This window comes from Polyodon spathula, chromosome 10 (genome assembly GCF_017654505.1).
Source record: "Polyodon spathula isolate WHYD16114869_AA chromosome 10, ASM1765450v1, whole genome shotgun sequence".
NCBI classification, from domain to species: Eukaryota; Metazoa; Chordata; class Actinopteri; order Acipenseriformes; family Polyodontidae; genus Polyodon; species Polyodon spathula.
Window position 1 is genome coordinate 7148187 of NC_054543.1, and position 17738 is coordinate 7165924.

Genomic DNA, 17738 nt, shown 5'->3' on the forward strand with positions numbered 1-17738 from the left:
CTAACTCCGGTTACCATAACAACCTTGTCACTTATTGTGTTTCCAGGGTTTTGTTTTTTCCACTCAGACTCCGATGAAGTAGATCTAATGTAATAAAACAGTAACTCTTCATAACAACAACGAGAAAAACTGCACTCACCCTGAAAGGGGCCATCAGCAGCCCATTTCATTAAGGTGAAAGGCTGCCCTGCAGGTACTTCCTGAAACAATGTTAACCTATTAGAACCCCTACTGTACCTTGTGAGAGCTTAATCCAATGGCACGTAATCCAGTAACTCCAAAAACAGAACAGGTCTGCCTGTTACTGTGCTTCCATTAGATTAAGTAATCGATTATTGATTGCCATGGCCACAGCCTCAAACAAACAAACATTTGTTGAACGATATGTCACCCTGGTGCCCTACTTGGAGTCTCACGTAACTGTTATTTTACAGGGGCGCGCATATTTTCAGTTGTACCTGAAGGATTTTATGGAGTGTAATTAAGTAATTGCTGTTTTACTTGAACAGTGTAAATTGCACAGGGGACAGCAGTGTTAGGATTTCCACTATTCCACTATTTCTAAGAAAATAAAACTCCACCTCTGCCCTTAAAGGAGAGAAGAGGAAGTTACATGCAAGCATACAGAGAGCATGCAGTTTCATAATCCAGGTAAAGCACATAAATTGCAATCACCAGGCTGATTCAAAAGAACAAACAAGAATGTGACTCCGGCTCGGAGTTCTGTGTGTAATATGTTCCAGTCTGAGGGTTTAGGTATAGTACTTCTCACTGTTTATATTTTTAAATATTTACATTTTACCAACCCGTAATTGCCATAAACAAGTGGCTAATAAGCAGCTGTTTTGTGCGCATGTAAAGGGTAACTATTTTTCTTAGCACTTACCAGATTTGTTGCTTGTGTGGTTGATTCCCCTTTGGCATCCTTACATGAACACCCATTTTAAGCCACCAAGATAAAATGGCCATCTTAGCAAGTTTAATAATACAAAACAGCAACAACCAAACATGATAAAGCATGTGCAGTCTTTATTACATTTTAAATCACACCCTTGTAAAAGAGTACAGGACACAGGGGAAGAAAAAATTATTACAAACAGCACAACAGACAGAACTGGGGTCTGGTCCCCAGCCCCAACAATTCAACATTAATTAAAGTGCATTTCTGATTGACTTTCTTTACATATGCTCTTCCTAACCTCTTACCACATCTCTAGCATACATTTTATACATTTGTAACATCCATTGTAAATAACAGTACCATATTCTCTTTTTTTTGGTGATAGTATTGCACAGATTATACAACAGGACGATACATAAGAATACAGCTGTACAGATGGTCAGTTTCAATGAAAACAATAAAACGCACAAACAAAAACAAAAAAAAAAAACAATGCATCACATTTTTTACAAAAAACATTTTATACATTTTGTGTTTGTTACATTATCAGGTCTGGAGAGTGGTGGCCCAAATAACCAGTTGAATAAATAAGTCTTACATTTCCAGATCAATCCATGAAGTGGGTGTATAAGAGAGATTATAATTTACATCCCAATTGGAATGTGTCAATATCACCTAAAATGTAGATCTTGTCCTCAGAATGTCAATGACAACTCCAACAGGCTCTATATAAACAGATTCAATATGTAAATATCAGCTTGTTGTCTGTTTAATTTACATTTAAATATTGTAATGTGTTTGTTAGTGTTCAGGGGCTTACCTCCTAATCAAGTTGAGTGTTATTTCAAAGAGTGTGTGAGGAATACACTCTCAACTTGATTAGAGGTAGTCACTGAACACTGAAACATACAGGATATACAGCAGTCTATGGGGAGACAGAAGTTAAACTATTGCACACTTCGATATTATGGGCTCTATCTTTCTATTGCGTACATCTACTTTGTAGTGGGTTAATTCAGCTTGTATGTAGCTGACAGGGCGTCAAACCAAATCAGCAGTAGAAAGCCTGGGCGTGTGCATGGTGACCTATAACCTCCACATTCCATCATGCCCCGCAGTAAACCTGGATAAGAACAAACTCCAGACTAGAGGATAACGCTCAGTTTTAGGTTTCTGTTAGAAGTGGTTTCATGCATGAATGTTATCATTTATATTATAACATTCTTATAAAGATGTTATAGCACAAATGACAGCAACAGTGCACTATGGTAAAGTGTTACTATCTCTTATCACGGACCATTTATACAATGTTTATAGATGGAATACAACCTCTTAGAAACGAACACCTAAACGAAAGTGTTACCACCTGGAGACATGCTAAAAGCTGCTCTGGTGTTGTGTAATCAGCTGCCTGGCGCATCATTCTTCTTCTGCCCTAAAGGTAATCTGCACAGGCAATGTAGTGTTGTACACAGATTTAAGATCTGATCTGTACATCAGTTGCAACCTCCCTACACAGCTGATGTACAGAAGTGGATGCTCTGCAGCAGAAATGAGAAGATTTACCCCCCCCCATGGGAAATTTGTTAGGGCCAGGGTTGTATAAAGGTACGTAACACTGACATCGATATATTACAAACAGCTGCTGTTTTATATTAAAGCAAAACTAGAGCAATAACCACAATGCTCAAGGCAGTAAGGGGTAAGCAGTGAGATTACTGCAAAAACAAAGCAGGATTCTGGGCCGGTTTTTAAGCCTTGAAGGCTGTATTGCTGAGCCCCATCACTAACAAACACAGTCCACATCACAGGGGATGTGGTGCATCTCGCATGTACTGTATTAAAAACAAACAACCTGGGGGAAAAGCTTTAGTGGTTACTCAGGGGTCCCAACATGGGCTCGGGGTCTGACTTTCCACAGTGGCATCTGCTGTGCAGCATTTGTTAGACTGACTTGACCCCATGGCAATGGTACTGAACCATCATGTAACCGTTTCAACCTCTCACATGCTTAAGTCACTGCTAATTTGCCTAGAGATGCTCGCTATAGACAATGTATTGCACGGTTTTGCATTTAAAAGTGGGAAGCCAGAGACGGACGAGTTTGACAAACACTTTGCCCATTAGTGTACATGTCTTCCATCAACACATATGCCTCTCTGCTCCCCATGGCCCTTTAAGCTCCTGTAGCAACTTCCTAAAGAAATAAACCTGACGAGGTCACTGCCTGCAGCTTCACTGCTATCGACCATTAAAACTAGTCATGAATCAATTAGTAACCAGGAAGGGAGAATTCAAGCATTTTTCATCACATGGCTTCAGTGCAAGTAAGGGAGCATACAGTGTGTAAAATATGTGTAGGCAAGTACAGACCCATAACAGACCATGAAGTGCCCTTGATATGGGTACCCATTCAAAGCTGCAGTAATTTCACATGCACATAATACACCTGTATAGATAAGACGGCTGGCGTCCTTCTAACTGGTACTTTATCATTACCTTCCTGCATGCATTTATCCAAACAACACTCAAATCACAAATTCTGATGCAAAAACATTATGAAATGTACTTGTGGTTCCACTTTCAAATTATCGTTCTAACTCAGCCTGCACATGCACAAGCATCCGTGAGAAACGTGTGTAAATCGTGCAACCTTGTACAGCTGAATCCATGGAGTGTACTGTGTAATGCTATGGCAAACCACCCTCTCCTCCTTACTGTGAACGAAAGTTATACGCGACCAAAAGATTTTTTTGCATAACGTTACCGCCATCTGCATGAGAAATAACAACACTTCTGTTAGAATCCTATGACTAAAGGGTCAAGAAAAAATACAGGATTTTACTTTCCACACTCAGTGGTTAGTCTGCATGTGCAAAGGTGGGTGAGTGTAGTAAAGAATTCATCTGGTCAATCTCTCTCAGTCCCCATCCCTTCTATAAATTATAAGCAAGTCAGTTAGCTTTGCATTAGTAGCGCTCCATCAGTTTATTTTAAACCATATGTATAAAGAGATTTTTACTTTTCCAGGTTGACATTTTGTATAATTTTTAAATAATAATAAAGGCAATTTTACAAATAATATTTTTTAAAAACCTCTTAGTGAGACCTAATGTAGGCTACAAAACCTTTAGCTGACTTAAATTTCAATAAAATAAATATTGTGGTGATGATGATGATAATAATAATAATAATAATAATAATAATAATAATAATAATATTTATAAATAACTTAGCATAGCAAAGCTATCTTGAAATAACACATAGCCAATGTTCTCAACAAGTGTGCTTTAATAAAAGCAACACTGCTTGTAACAAGGAGGAAACATACGAGCATCTAGGCTGTGGGTCACAGTACAACATGTTGTTTACCAGTACCGTCAAGTATATTAACATGCTTAATGAATGTGCCGACACTGGCTAAATAAATATTCATTTAGCTCGCTAAGATTACATCTGTATCCAAACAACTGTTCGGACTCATTCAAGTAACTGTGTGCATGTGTCTGGTCAGGTTTTATATTGCACCTTTTTGTGAAAACTACTAATACAGTATTCAACTCTTGAATTATTCATTGTATTTTAACATATAGTGTCACCTGGTGGAGAAAAACAGAACAAGCAGGCCTACGCTAAATTTGCTCTTTAAACATTTCTATGATGTTGTCTTCTGATCTTGTAGTTGGGTAATTCTTTTCCCCAAAATGCACTCATTTTCCACTGTGGCACTTCTATGTCATACAGTACATGTTGACTATACAGGAAAATATAGTCCAGAGAAGAATCAGTGCTAAACTAACAGGTAAACTGTTAACCCTTCATGGTCAACCTTAGCTTTGAAGGGGCAACATTTCACAGCTTCCACAGCTCCTGTATGAAGTCTGATCAGTTCAAAGAGCATTTAGCATGTGCCTGATTGCTCAGACTGCTGCCACAAGATCATTTTTGTAGCGAATGTCAACAAGGTCTTGTTAATGGACTGGACCTGAATCTTTTACGAATTCACAGCAGTTGTTCATATTTAAGCAGTTAGCGAGAACGGAGACACCTTGTCCAATGCTTTTCTAAATAGAGAATAGTAATGGCCAGCACTTGAATGCACATGAGGCAGACATCAAGCAGCCACTATTTTATGTTTGTTTAAATAAATTACAGGCACAGGACATTAACAGCAGGCAACTTTACGAGTTCCGGTATATATTAGGCTGTCAAACACTCAAAGAAGGCTTTTAAATAAAGTACACATCTATCAGATCGGGCGCTGCAAAGCAGAAGGAATTTATGAAGGCTATAAAACTGTTACAATGTGTTTGATTCTGTTTAGTAGATTTTAAAGAGGTTTGACATGGGGTCTGGTAAATCACGCAGATAACAAGACTCGGAAGTGGATTTTTGATTAATTTTAAAAGGACAAAGTAAAATAATGTCTTGACATTATCCCCAGTGAACCTGTATGTTGTGTACACAGAGGGGCAGAAGGCATAAAAAAGTGGCTCTCAATTTACTCACCAAAACAGGGGAAACTGCTCTGCTGCTGATTCTCACAGTCTAGCCAGAGATTTGTGATAATAAATACAACTGAACTGCACACAGAAAGGATTAGACTGGGGAAATGCTGGATTGTGATCACGATCAGGCAGGACCCCATTTCGGATGCATGACTTAGTGGTGATTAGGACCACATAAATGATTGGTGATGGCAGCATAGAAATCAGATTCTTCCGAAAATAATTGTGCTGAAAATACAACAGTATAGCAGCTAGACACTAGATACAGTACCAGTTGGTTGGTCAGTTCTTTGTGAAATATTTTAACTTGGTTATTGATGCTGGTGTAATTAATTATACTAACAGATTTTCTTAAATGTAGACACACAAACACACTCAGAATTATTTTAGTTGAGTTTTGCTAACTTAAAGACTAAGATATGGCTTTGGCTAAGGCTAGTGGTCCATTGCCATTTTGTTTTCGGTGGGTACCCTAACTGTCAGTTTTCACAATCTGAATTTAGGATTGCATTGTTTCCATCTGCAGGACAGTTTGCTCACATGTGACTGTACTTCTCGAGCATACAGAAGAACCTTGATGGATTCAATCAAATATACAGCACCCGGTATTACATTCCTGTTCCTGTTTAATGGTGCCATTCAATCAAACCTTCAAACTGGGTGAGATGTGTAGATGTGTTTATTAAATGAAAGGTCACACTGAAGGTTTTGCCATTTTTGCAATCACAGCTGTGTTTTCCAGGGCAGTCCTCTTGGCAGTTTGATGGCACAGCACCACAGGAAAGGGAACGTACTGAGCTACTAAAGCCACGGCACTCCATTGTTTTTTTTTATTTGATCCCCCTTTAAGAAGGAACCCCACTGAGCCCAGTGACAGAGATTAGAAAGCAGGGGAGGCACTGAAGTGTCTCGAGCTTTCAAGAAATATAGAAACCCAGTGCAGTGTTTTAAAAAAATCAATCACTCAATCAATAAATAAATAAAGAAGCAGGAGAGCAGATCAATAACAGTATGCCCAAGATCCAATACACAGCTGAAAACTCTTAATATTCCTTGAGTTAACAATATATTGGTACCCCTGCCCCTAGTAATAGAACACTATATTTAACAGTAAGCAATGAAATAGAATGCAGTGTATGCATTACCCTGACACTGTTCTTTATTAATCCATACCTTTAAACACTGAACAGCGTAATATCTCTTCATGCGGCATGTTTCTCTCACTCAACCACTGTATCTGTTCTAATATATTGTCTGTATTAGCACACACCTACAATAAACACAAACAGCTATATTTAATACTTGAATCTGCAGCTTGAAAGTTTTACATTGATACTATTTGTTTTTAAATGCAGTTCAGGCTTTTATATCTATATCTAGATTATATCGATATCTAGATTCCTGTGCATAATATTAGGTGCATATACTTGTGATGTACTGTATGATTGATAAAATGTGTATTCAGAAAACTCCTTAATTTCATAGGGTCTCTCCTGATAAACAGGTTTAATAAACACATATTTATATATAAACCTATTTTGTGCTCCCCCTGCAGTATCAGACAGCGCAAGTATCAGGTCTGACAATTACCACTTTTTTAAATCTGTGTTAAACAGACCAGAATAGGACGATTAAGGGCTAAGAAACAACCCGTCTATTTCGAGAATTCATAATGCGCCAAGGACCAGTATGATCCTGCAAGAACACCAACAAACAAACAAACAAACAAGCAAACAAACATTCATAAGCAGATCCTCCACTGTCACAACCTTAACGTCTACACAGCAGGGGAAAGCAGATGAGCTGGACTTGCATATACACCAGAAACGTGAATTTAATGCCAGAGCCTTTAGAAATGCATTGCACCGTGTTACCCGTTTCATGTTAATGGGTACAAAGCATGCGGCATGGGGTGAAATGAACACTGGCACAGCGAGGCACTGGGTACATGACATTCTCATTTCAAAGCACTCGGGTGGAACACTGTAGCCACTGAGGCAAGCAGCTGACATAATTAGTTACTTACTGTGTTTATTATTGTTTTGATAAATCAGGTACTGGTGTTGTCCCCATTTAATGTGGTAACAATGTGCCAACTGACCTGTAGGTTCACACCAAGAGTGCAAATAAGTAGATTTCAAACAAATAGCCTGGTTTGTTCCCTATTTGTTTTCTCTTTCACTCCACTGCAGGTTCAGTGGACCTTTGGTTTGGGGAGCCGGGAGAGCTGAGCAGAGCTATCTCTTTGAAGCAGGGACCTGGGGAGGCCCAGAGTGGTAGGGGCCTGCGTGGACACTGACTCTTTGGACTCGGAGTAACCGTCAGGCTGGGTCTCCAGCGACTGGGGCAGCTGCTTAGTCTTGAAGAGCAGGGCGGCGTTAGGAGTCTGCAGCTTGGAGTTCGGCCTGCTCTCTGACGTCTTTTTGCGATTCGGGCTGGACTCTGGTGATTTGCCCTTGGTTGCCGCAGGAACCTCCAATACCTCTGAGGTTTTGAGGACCCTGCTGTGAAACCTGGGAGGCTGCAGGACACAGGGTGGGTGCCTCTTAGACAACTTCTGAGAGAGTCTCGGAGGCATCTTGACATGACCATTGGAAGCAAGTGGGGATATATCGGGGAGGGGCTGGATCTGGAGAGACCTCCTGAAAGAGTTGTGCCTGGCGTGGGGCTCGGCCGGTCTGCGATCAGCCTCGTCGATTTTGAGAGGCGCACTTAGCAGCAAGCTAAGCTTGTCCGGGTCTTGGGGCTGCTCAGCAGCAGGGTTCCCCAGTGCAGGAGCGGAATTAGCTGCGGAGGAAGGACCCGAGACTGGGCCGTGGAGAGCGTTTTGCTGCGGCTGCTGCAGGCTGCTGTCACTGGCATTGTGCAAGGCGCTCCCTGGACAGTTACTGGGGTCCTCGGTGGGGGTTGATCTTGCTAGTCTTCCCTTGCTGGGGTTGTCTGTGCGTCTGGGGCTGGAAGGATGTAGTATTTGAGGCTGTGGGAAGTAGATCTAGCCCCCCCCTGGGGGGGGGGGGACACACAATTTATTATTATTTATATTGGTATTGTTACGAAGACAGTGATCTGTTTAAATAATTAAACACTCCAGTTTAAATTATGGTGTAGAAAGGTTATGAAAAAATCAGTACTTACAACAATGCATGAAGTGGATTTTTTGCCTGTAAACATGTGCAATTTTCTAGGGAGTGCACTATTTTACAATAATGAGAAGCAGACCTGGAGATGTTTTTTTACAGCCCCTTTCAGCAAGCATGATTATTTCAAGAGAAGAGGTCCTACCACAGCATGGAGGGACAAGAGGCCCATTTCTCTGAAGGTAAAACAGTATAGCACCATCTCTCCTGTATGTTGGTCTGCAGGTATTTCAGGTCCCCCCTATTTATCTAATTGATAAAGTCCATCGGAAGGTCGGGGGGGGACTACTACCTGCAGACCAACATGGTGGTAGGGCTGCTCTATGAAGGTCATGAGCAACCACTATGAAAATGTATTAGACATTTCAATTAAACAAATGGGTGGTGAAACTTAGTTTTAGGAAACTGCTTTTCAATGAGGGCTTTCAAGTATTGACAACACAGACTTTTAAATTCTTTTTTTTACCTATTACCATTATTAATATCACTACCCCCTTCTGTTGTGCTGAAGATCTGTAGGTTATTTGCTTATTTTCAGTTTTTTTAAGATATGTTGCTTTTCAAAGAGCACCACAGGGAACAACATTTAATCTAGTATGTTGTATTAAAGTCAGCATAAAAGCAAAAAACGCACAGGCAAAGAACCAACCAGCACAAGAAAAAGTTGCACCAATAGAAGTGTTTTAAAACTGAAGCCTGCGTCAGGATGTCACTGCCCTGGACAATAAGGGACGATGAAACGGAAATAAAAAAAAACCCAAATGATAACAACACCCAGAGAAAGAAACTGTTTCATGACTACAGGCCAGTTAAACCTCCACTTGCCGAAAGGTTAATCCCACTGGGACACTAAACCTTGATTAACATTTAACACTCACAAGATAAAAATTACTTGCTATTTCATTAACTACCGCTACTGGCTTGACAACCAATCATACAATAAACTGGAATCCAAAACGAGAGTCCTTCCTTTTAAAAGCACAAAAGCACCAAAGGACTGAAGCAGACAGGCTCGGTTCTGTGTTACACAGCTCTGCTGCAATTATGGAAGAGTTTACTTCTACTCAATTATTTATCCATTGTGCATTGTAGGTAAATAATTAAAGTATTCCAGTAACCTTTTTTGTTTTCTCCATAAGGTCACCATGGTTTTCATTGTACAACACAATAGGGATACATGCATGTTTTTCACTTCTGTTGAATCCATATGTTGAACAATTAGCAACTCTGTAGCACTGCCTTTACATACAGTAGCTACTGTCCAATTCCCATTCACACAACTGACTACCATGCGAACTCAGAACTGTTGGCGACTGTTTATCGTCAGTGCTATTCGATTGCTCCTCTTATCATTGTTTTCATGTCTAATACATATATATATATATATATATATTTTTTTTTTTTTTTTACTGGTACAGAAATATAGAGCATGTTAGTTTTCCATGCTGGTCCGCATGTATTTCCGCCCCCTCATGCGTACTATTCCAGTTAGAGCTCCACTCACCAGCTGCTCCCTCCTGGTTCTTTATTGAAACAGTGGCACAGGGAAGTGATTGACAATTGGTTGAATGGGACACCGTGCCCAGCACAAGGGAGACTCCAATAAATGCACACCAACACAGAGGAGAGAGCTGCTCTACAGTGCAGCACCAACACAGAGAATAGAGCTGCTCTACAGTGCAGCACCTTCAGAGAGGTTTTAAAGATAACTTATTAGAAATGAAAAGTTGAACAAAGACAATGACATTGAGTAGCAGCAATGGGGGCAGCTAATAGCAAGGGCAGGAATATGGATTTTAAAACTTTCGTTACACTTCAAATGGTTGATCAATTCTTTGGTCTGAGATAATGACTTTTAAAACACTCAATCATATACCCTGAAGTAAAATTAGATGAAACCAAGGGGTTGATCTGATTAACGTACACACACACTAGCATAAGCCACAGTGGATAGATATATATATATATATATATATATATATATATATATATATATATATATATATATATTTTTTTTTTTTTTAAGTATTTTACAGGATCAGGGAATCCAGTTTGTTGATGAAATCCAGAACGATTGCCCAGTGCTGTAAAACACTTAAAGATACAGCTGAGACTTCTCCTGGCAGAAGATTTAGGTTGATGAAATCAGCCCCTACGTCAAATATGCAAACGTTGCTTCTACTTGGGTCCTTGTCTCAAGATCTTAATGTCTGCAGGGTGGCAGGCTTAACAAAGGAATGATGACCTTCTTAGTAGGGCTTCATAAAAAATGCATTACTCTTCCTAAGGATTACGAAACCTGATGAAGGTGGCACAGCTTACTCTGATGACAACGTCATGCATTTCAAGGAGAGAATAACCTTGGTTTCTGAACTTCTCTTCGCCACTGAAATGAGGGAAGTCGTCTAATGATTTGCCAGCAATCACCAAATTGGAAAACATCACAAAGCAATAATGAAAAGTGATTTACAGAATAACTTTGCCACTTAGTGCTTCCTACACAGTAATTCTTCAAATTAATAAATAATGAAAATGCAGGCACAAAGTCACAAAAGCAATTAAAACAAGCTGGCACAAGGAAAGAACACTATCCAGAAGGAAGGAGAGAGAGTGTTTAAGGGTCAAATAGAACATAAAGAGAAAGTAAGTGAAAGGGTAAAGGGGGAGAGAATAGGAGGAAAAAGAAAGGACAGGAGAGAGAATGGTGAGGAAGAGAGAAAATTAGGGAAAAGCAGGGGGAAAAAAGAGAAAGAGGTTGAAAGAAAAAGGAGGCTGGAGGTGAAAGAGAAAAAGAAGGAGGAATTTTGGAGAACATACAAACACTGACACTCATTATAACAAACCCAGTCAAATGTTACAATAACTGTGAGGCATTTGCATTGAGTGTATCCTTAAAATCAACCAGAAACATACGAAACAATGTCTAGTTCAGCCAGTGACTTTCTGATCAGTGCTATGATTTAAAGGAGGCACATGATTATCTAGTGTCTACCTCAGGATGGAGTTGATTAACCTATACCCCCACCACTGTATCAACTACCCATTGTGTTTATCCTGAGAAGATGTTTATCAAATCTGTCCCTCATTTTCTTATACTTTTGTATCAGCTCCACACAGGCATAAGTTTGGGGATACCAATATTACTGCATTAAAACATTTTCTTTCATAAAATAAACAAGTCACATTTTAAAAAGGGGGTGTCACATTTTAAATCTGCCTGGTCTCTTCTACTGAGACCTTTAGAAGCTCACAGGTATATAAAAAACAAGTGCTGTACACACACATACAAACACAAACACTCATACACAGTACACCATATTAAAATATAAATATTAAACGAGTTAATAACTTCAGATTATATTTTTATTTTACTGTCCTCTTGACTTTTTTTTTAGGATGTATGCAATCATGGTTCGTATTGCAAATACTTGAATATTGTAATTATTATTATTTATTTTTTGTCTGTGTTTAAGTGCTTTGTTCTAAATTCAGAAGCTGCACTTCAGTTCTGAAATTGACCGCAGACATATGCTTGATCACCCACAGTGGATGCACACACCAGTAGGAGATAGCACTAACAACAGTAGCTCGCAGCTACTGTCTATTGCCAGCAACAGAGTAGGAAACTTGATTCCCGGTAACTGTTCACTAGATGGCATTATCTCTTACTACTATACAGACACTTTGGCTACATAAGTGTATGGAGAAAGAGAAACAGGCAACTACAACTGAAGAGCCGCAAATTAACAGACTGCATAAAAAAAGTTTTAAAAAAATTATGCAATACGAGTCACTCTTAAAAAAAACACCATAAAAAAGGTACAGCATATAAAATTGTAATTTGAAGCTACCTGCTCTTAAAATAGAGTAAGGCAATAACGGATGCTTGAGACACTGCAACACTGTGTGGGTTGACCTTGCATCATGCGGGCTATCGATGGAGGTCATGCATCACCATGCAGAGGGGGAGGAGGGGAGAGAAATCTGAAACTGGTACTGTACCACGCTTTATCACGGAAGTAATGCACTAGCTCCTCCACTCCTTGCCAATGGCATAATGGGGAGAAGCAGAAGGAGAGAAACACAAGGACAATGGCATCACACAGAGAAGCGGACATAGAAAGAGCATTGAGAGACAGAGAGAGAGAGACAGAGAGAGAGAGACAAGCACAGAGAGCAGTCAGACGTAGTCATCAGTGGGGAAACTAGGATGGTGAGGGTCCTCTTAAATACACTTTGACAGTCATGTAGTCTATGACTAGGTTGTTTTTTTTTTTTTTTTTTTTTTTTTTTTTTTTTTAATTTGGATGAATTATTTATGAAACTGTCCTAATGGGGCGCTGAGGTTATATGGGATACAGAAATTTTAAAAGAACCCTATCAACAATTTGACAATTCAGAATACTATCAAACACGTTCTGCAAATCCTTTGGATAATATGAAAAATGGAATAAAAGAAATGTTGCTAAACACTCAAGAAGCGAAATGGTTCACTGAGAAAGAATATGGTTTCTTATGATGTGAACATCCCAGACTTCCACCTTTTTATATGCTCCCTAAAGTATATACATATCTCCAAAATCTACCTGGAAGACCTATTATATGAGGCAATGGATCCACTGCTGAATCAGCTTTGCAGTTTGTTGATTTTTTTATTAAGCTGTTTGTGCCCTCCTTACCTTCATATATGCAATGCTTTAAATAAGATTAAGGATATGGGACATGTGGAACCCTATTATTTAGTTACTTTGGATGTTGAATCTCTTTATACTAACATTAATCACAATGAAGGTTTGACAGCTTTAAAATATTATTTACAAGAAAGACCTGCAGATAGTGTGCCTCCTACTTCAACAGAAGTGTTCACTGATCCCCCTGTGATAAGTTTTAGACGTGCTCCAAATATCGGTGACAAACTTGTTCATAGTTATTTACCAGGGATAAGAAACAGAGTTCCTGCCTTCCTAGGCAATTAAAAAGGACATTCTCATGTGGGTTTTGCAATCACTGTAAAAATGTTGTGCAAGACAAACAATTTAGTGATGTTAAGACAAATAGATCATATGAGATCAATAACTTCTTTAATTGCAACAATACTTTGTTTTGGAATGCCCATGTGGTTGTTTTTACATAGGGAGAACTAAAAGAAAACTAAAACAAATGGTAGCAGAACATAAATACGTGATTAGAACTGGTAACTTAGAATATCCCATGGCCAACCCCTTGTTTTTTAAAAGAGTATCGACAAATTCAATTAATTACATAAAAAAAAAATGAACCATGTTGGCAGAAGTATAAAGCTGGATTGGCTGATGAAGTGCACACACACTATAGGAAATGAAACACTGGTCTTCCCATCTCTGTCTCTTTGATGTCAGCCCACATCCAGCACATCTATATCTGTGATTAGAATATTTTGGAGCTTGCAGGAAGAGAAGATCAAGCAAACTGTGTAATAAGTTAGACTCACTGGAGCTCACAAGATCTTGCAGAATCAGTTTGTGTGTGTGTGTGTGTGTGTGTGTGTGTGTGTGTGTAATGGGGGGGGGGGGGGGGGGGGGTGCTAGGCAAGTATGCTAAGATTTTTAAGATATAAGTTACACATTTATTCGATCTCATAACCATTGGCAGAGGTATAAAACATTTGCCAGTAATGAATGTAAAAACTTTTATTTATTTTTACTTTTTAGCTTCCTCCCCCTAGACCCTCGTGGCCAACATTTGGAAAATGCTCTGTATTACACATCATGAGCACTATACCAAGTAGGCTCGGATGACATTTGAGCAGAATAATGTATCAAGCTGTAAATGTGATACATGACAGGTCTAGCTAAGGTTATCCTCTGTAAAAAAAAAAAATAAAAAAATTGCAAATAAAATAATTATCAGTTTGGTACTAGATGGATAACAAGTGTAAAATATTGATGGAGAAAAAGTCAAAATCTAGATTGCTGTCAAAAAAAGATTTTTTCTTGCACCTGTGCGTATCCCGTGCACTTCATACCTGCCGTGGCTGTTTAGCTTATAATGAAGGTTTGACACGTTTCTGACCAATTTCGCTAAAATGTAAAAGCCTCCCATTGAAATGTGTATCATTTTGGGAGTCCAGTTCCTCCCTGCCCCCTTGGTTTATTCTGGTGGGAACCATCAGTCCACAGAAATAAATGGATATATAAAATAACTTTTCTGAGACCGGAATAGCAATAAATGGGTTTGTTGTTTGTGAGCAAGCCAACGGGATGAGCACAAGTTAGTACTGGTAAGTAATAATTAATAAGGCTGTGTACCCCCGCTCCCTTCAAGCGTGATGTGAGGTCACTTTTGATTACTGCTGAAATTTTGTTAAACTGAATCAGTAACCTCAACGGGCACCTCTCACAGCTCGGAATGGTGCTACTAGCACTCTTACTGCAGAACAGTAGTTGGCTGGTGCACTGAAGCCGGTTTGCAGGTATGTAGTGGATGCATGGGAGGCAGGCTGAGGGTGGGGGAAGGGAGCTGCAGACTGGGGGAGTGGATTGCTTCAAGAAGAGACACAGAAGACACGGCAGGCAAAGACAGAGGGACCGTTTTCGTTCGGGCAGAACCAGTGAGAAGTCTGTCTCCTTTTTATTGAGCGAGGAGAAAAGCAATGTTCATCAACAAAACTAGCTCCAGACAACTTCGGTTCAGGCTACTAAAAATGGCCCTTCTGCACTAATACAGCAGTGTTTAGGGTGCAGTGACTTTGCAGTTTTACTACAAAGCAGTGCGTACTACAGCACTGCACACTGAGCACTTTTGATTTTGTAAAGGAAAACAACATATCTGTCAACATACAGTATGCAGAATATCACACTGGGTGCTGTGTGATATGTAAAGCGACAGATTACTAGGCTTTCTTGTTGATCTGACCGTATATGAAAATCTGATTATAGCCACCTATACTGCTTTTTGTTATAATATATAGTTAAAAAATAATAATTAAACAGTATAACTAATCTTAATGATAAATCATTTCAACCTGAGATGTCATACAACTAGCCGATTTTATCTGTGTTTAATTTTTTTGTATCAGATGGCTTGTATCACTTCAATATCAGGGTATGTATTGTATTATACAGCATAGAATCTATTCTACAGCTCTGTGCCTGCTGGACACAGTGATCACTACAACGGTTCTAAGTTGAAAATGGTTACAGGTGCTTCTTGATAGTGCTACAGCATTGCTTTTGTCCTTGAAGGAAAATTGGGGGGCAGACTGCACAAGTGCAAACCTGCGTGTGAGTGAGGTGGAGGGGGGGGCTGAGGGTTTTGCCGAGGTGAGGCGGGAGAGAGCGAACTCACTCTGTCTGCGGTGCGGAGCGCTGGGTCGAGGGATCCCCTGGAACGAACCCTGCCAGGGAGAGAAGAAGGGGACAGGCAGCACACCCTGTGCAGAGAAAACACAAGGGGAGAGGTGTAACAAGAGAGAAGCCCAAACAGAGAGTACACATAGCCACCTCCTTCCCCTCTCCCGGTTAATGCAGCACTGTCTTCAGAGCCCCAACACCACCAAATCACTGTGGGCTGGCCATTGCTATTTCAGCAAACACAAAAATTACCACCCACTGGTTATTAATATAGAACAAGAAGCGCAACCATTCTTGAGCGCACCCGGGTTAAGAAAACGCCCTACTGGTTAGCTTTTATACCTGAGTTTTTTTCACCCTCTATATAACACTTTATCATCACTTTGGAAAGTGTCACAAGTCTCTCTTCCACGTTGTTCTGTGTTGTTCAATGGCATTTTTTTTTTTCTGGTGCAGGAATTGTATATCAAGTACTACGAAGGTACAGTTATTACCGTTGTGCTTAAATGCAGTAATTGTACATATATGCACACTTTGAAGTCCACCTGTTTACCTGCATGTACTAAAATGTTAGCAGACTAATAACCATTTGTTTCAAATAGTGCAACCCAGCCAAAAGTCCCTTAATACAATTCATGATTTGTATGGTCCTACTTCACACCGATTACAATGGAAGCTTACAAATATATTAGTTTTATTACAGATATTTAAGAAAGTGCTTCTTTAAGAACGTTATCAGTGTATTTAACAAATGATCATTTCTCCTTTTAATGTATTTCTTTGTTGGTTATGTTTTTGTTTAGATTTTCTGAGCTACAGTGGAGCGGAGAGACATGACTAGTATTGCCACAGTTTAGTTTCAGCTCCCATGTGCTTTGCAATAAAACAGAAGTGTCACATATCAAATACTGCAGTTCCCATAAAGAACCCTGCAAACCACTTAGCACATGCACCGCTATTTACTTTAAACCAGGACATGTCAGAGTAAAGTGTAGCCAAAGCAGGGTTGCAATCCAGGTTTCATCCGTGAATTCACCGACTGCCTCTATCTAGACAGACACTGCTCAGAATGAGTGACAATCAACAAATAATCTTGTTTCATGGAGTTTTGACAGTAACTTAAATTGAGTCAATCTGTTCCTTGAAGAAAGCCTCACTTGCTGATACAGCACTTCATCCCAGGAGAGTATAGGCTATTTTCTTTAACCTTCCCAATGCTTCAACGGCCCAGCCCGAGTCTAATCAGTTTGGGCATGGCACCACTGCCTCTGTTGGGGAATCATAATTGTATTTAAACTCCTCGCTGGCAGGGCTGACAGCAGAAGCCCTTTACTATTTAGAGCTTGGAACTCATTTCATTTTTGCTTTCAATGCAAATTCTCCCAAGTGCAGGTTTTGCAGTCTATAAAGCTGCTCTCTGTAAAACAATTCTGACACTGCTAGTCCACTGCATTGACATTAGTTTGTTAAGCTCTGCTTTTTTTTTTTAAATTCAGATAATAGAAAGAATCTGCATCTTTAAATTATGCAGGTGAAAAAAAAATGGCTACAATAAAGAACATTAACACTCAGGCACCATTAACACTGATGTGATTCAAAAGGTAATGAGTAGTAATTAATCACTTTTGTATGGCAGAGGAGGATGTATTTTACTGACGCAGGAAGAGGGCTGAAAAGATGACGACTGCATTTATTCTACTATGTTTTTGCAATTTGTTTGACTTATTTCAGCCATCATAAAAAGTACATTACAGATCAAGGCCTGTATTTTCCCATAAGGACCAACTGCAGGCAAATTCCCCTATCCATAGTACATATATTACATGGGCAACTTGCCCACAGTGGAAAACTTCATATGGTT

The 17738-nt window shown here is 39.6% G+C and overlaps 1 protein-coding gene across 5 annotated transcripts in view; it reads right to left on the minus strand.

The window, feature by feature from the left end:
• Positions 1-1012: 1012 nt before the first annotated feature.
• The window catches only part of LOC121321752 (serine-rich coiled-coil domain-containing protein 2-like), a 74520-nt gene continuing 57794 nt past the window's right edge, over positions 1013-17738 (minus strand). For 2 of the 5 annotated variants that reach the window (XM_041260882.1, XM_041260881.1), the window contains one exon: positions 1013-8386. In XM_041260882.1, the coding sequence (XP_041116816.1) occupies positions 7604-8386 (783 nt within the window). In that variant the 3' untranslated portion in view covers positions 1013-7603. Of the gene's footprint in view, positions 8387-10906; positions 10952-12548; positions 12589-15872; positions 15958-17738 lie in introns of all 5 variants that reach the window. The other 3 variants (XM_041260885.1, XM_041260883.1, XM_041260884.1) reach the window with 3 other exon arrangements.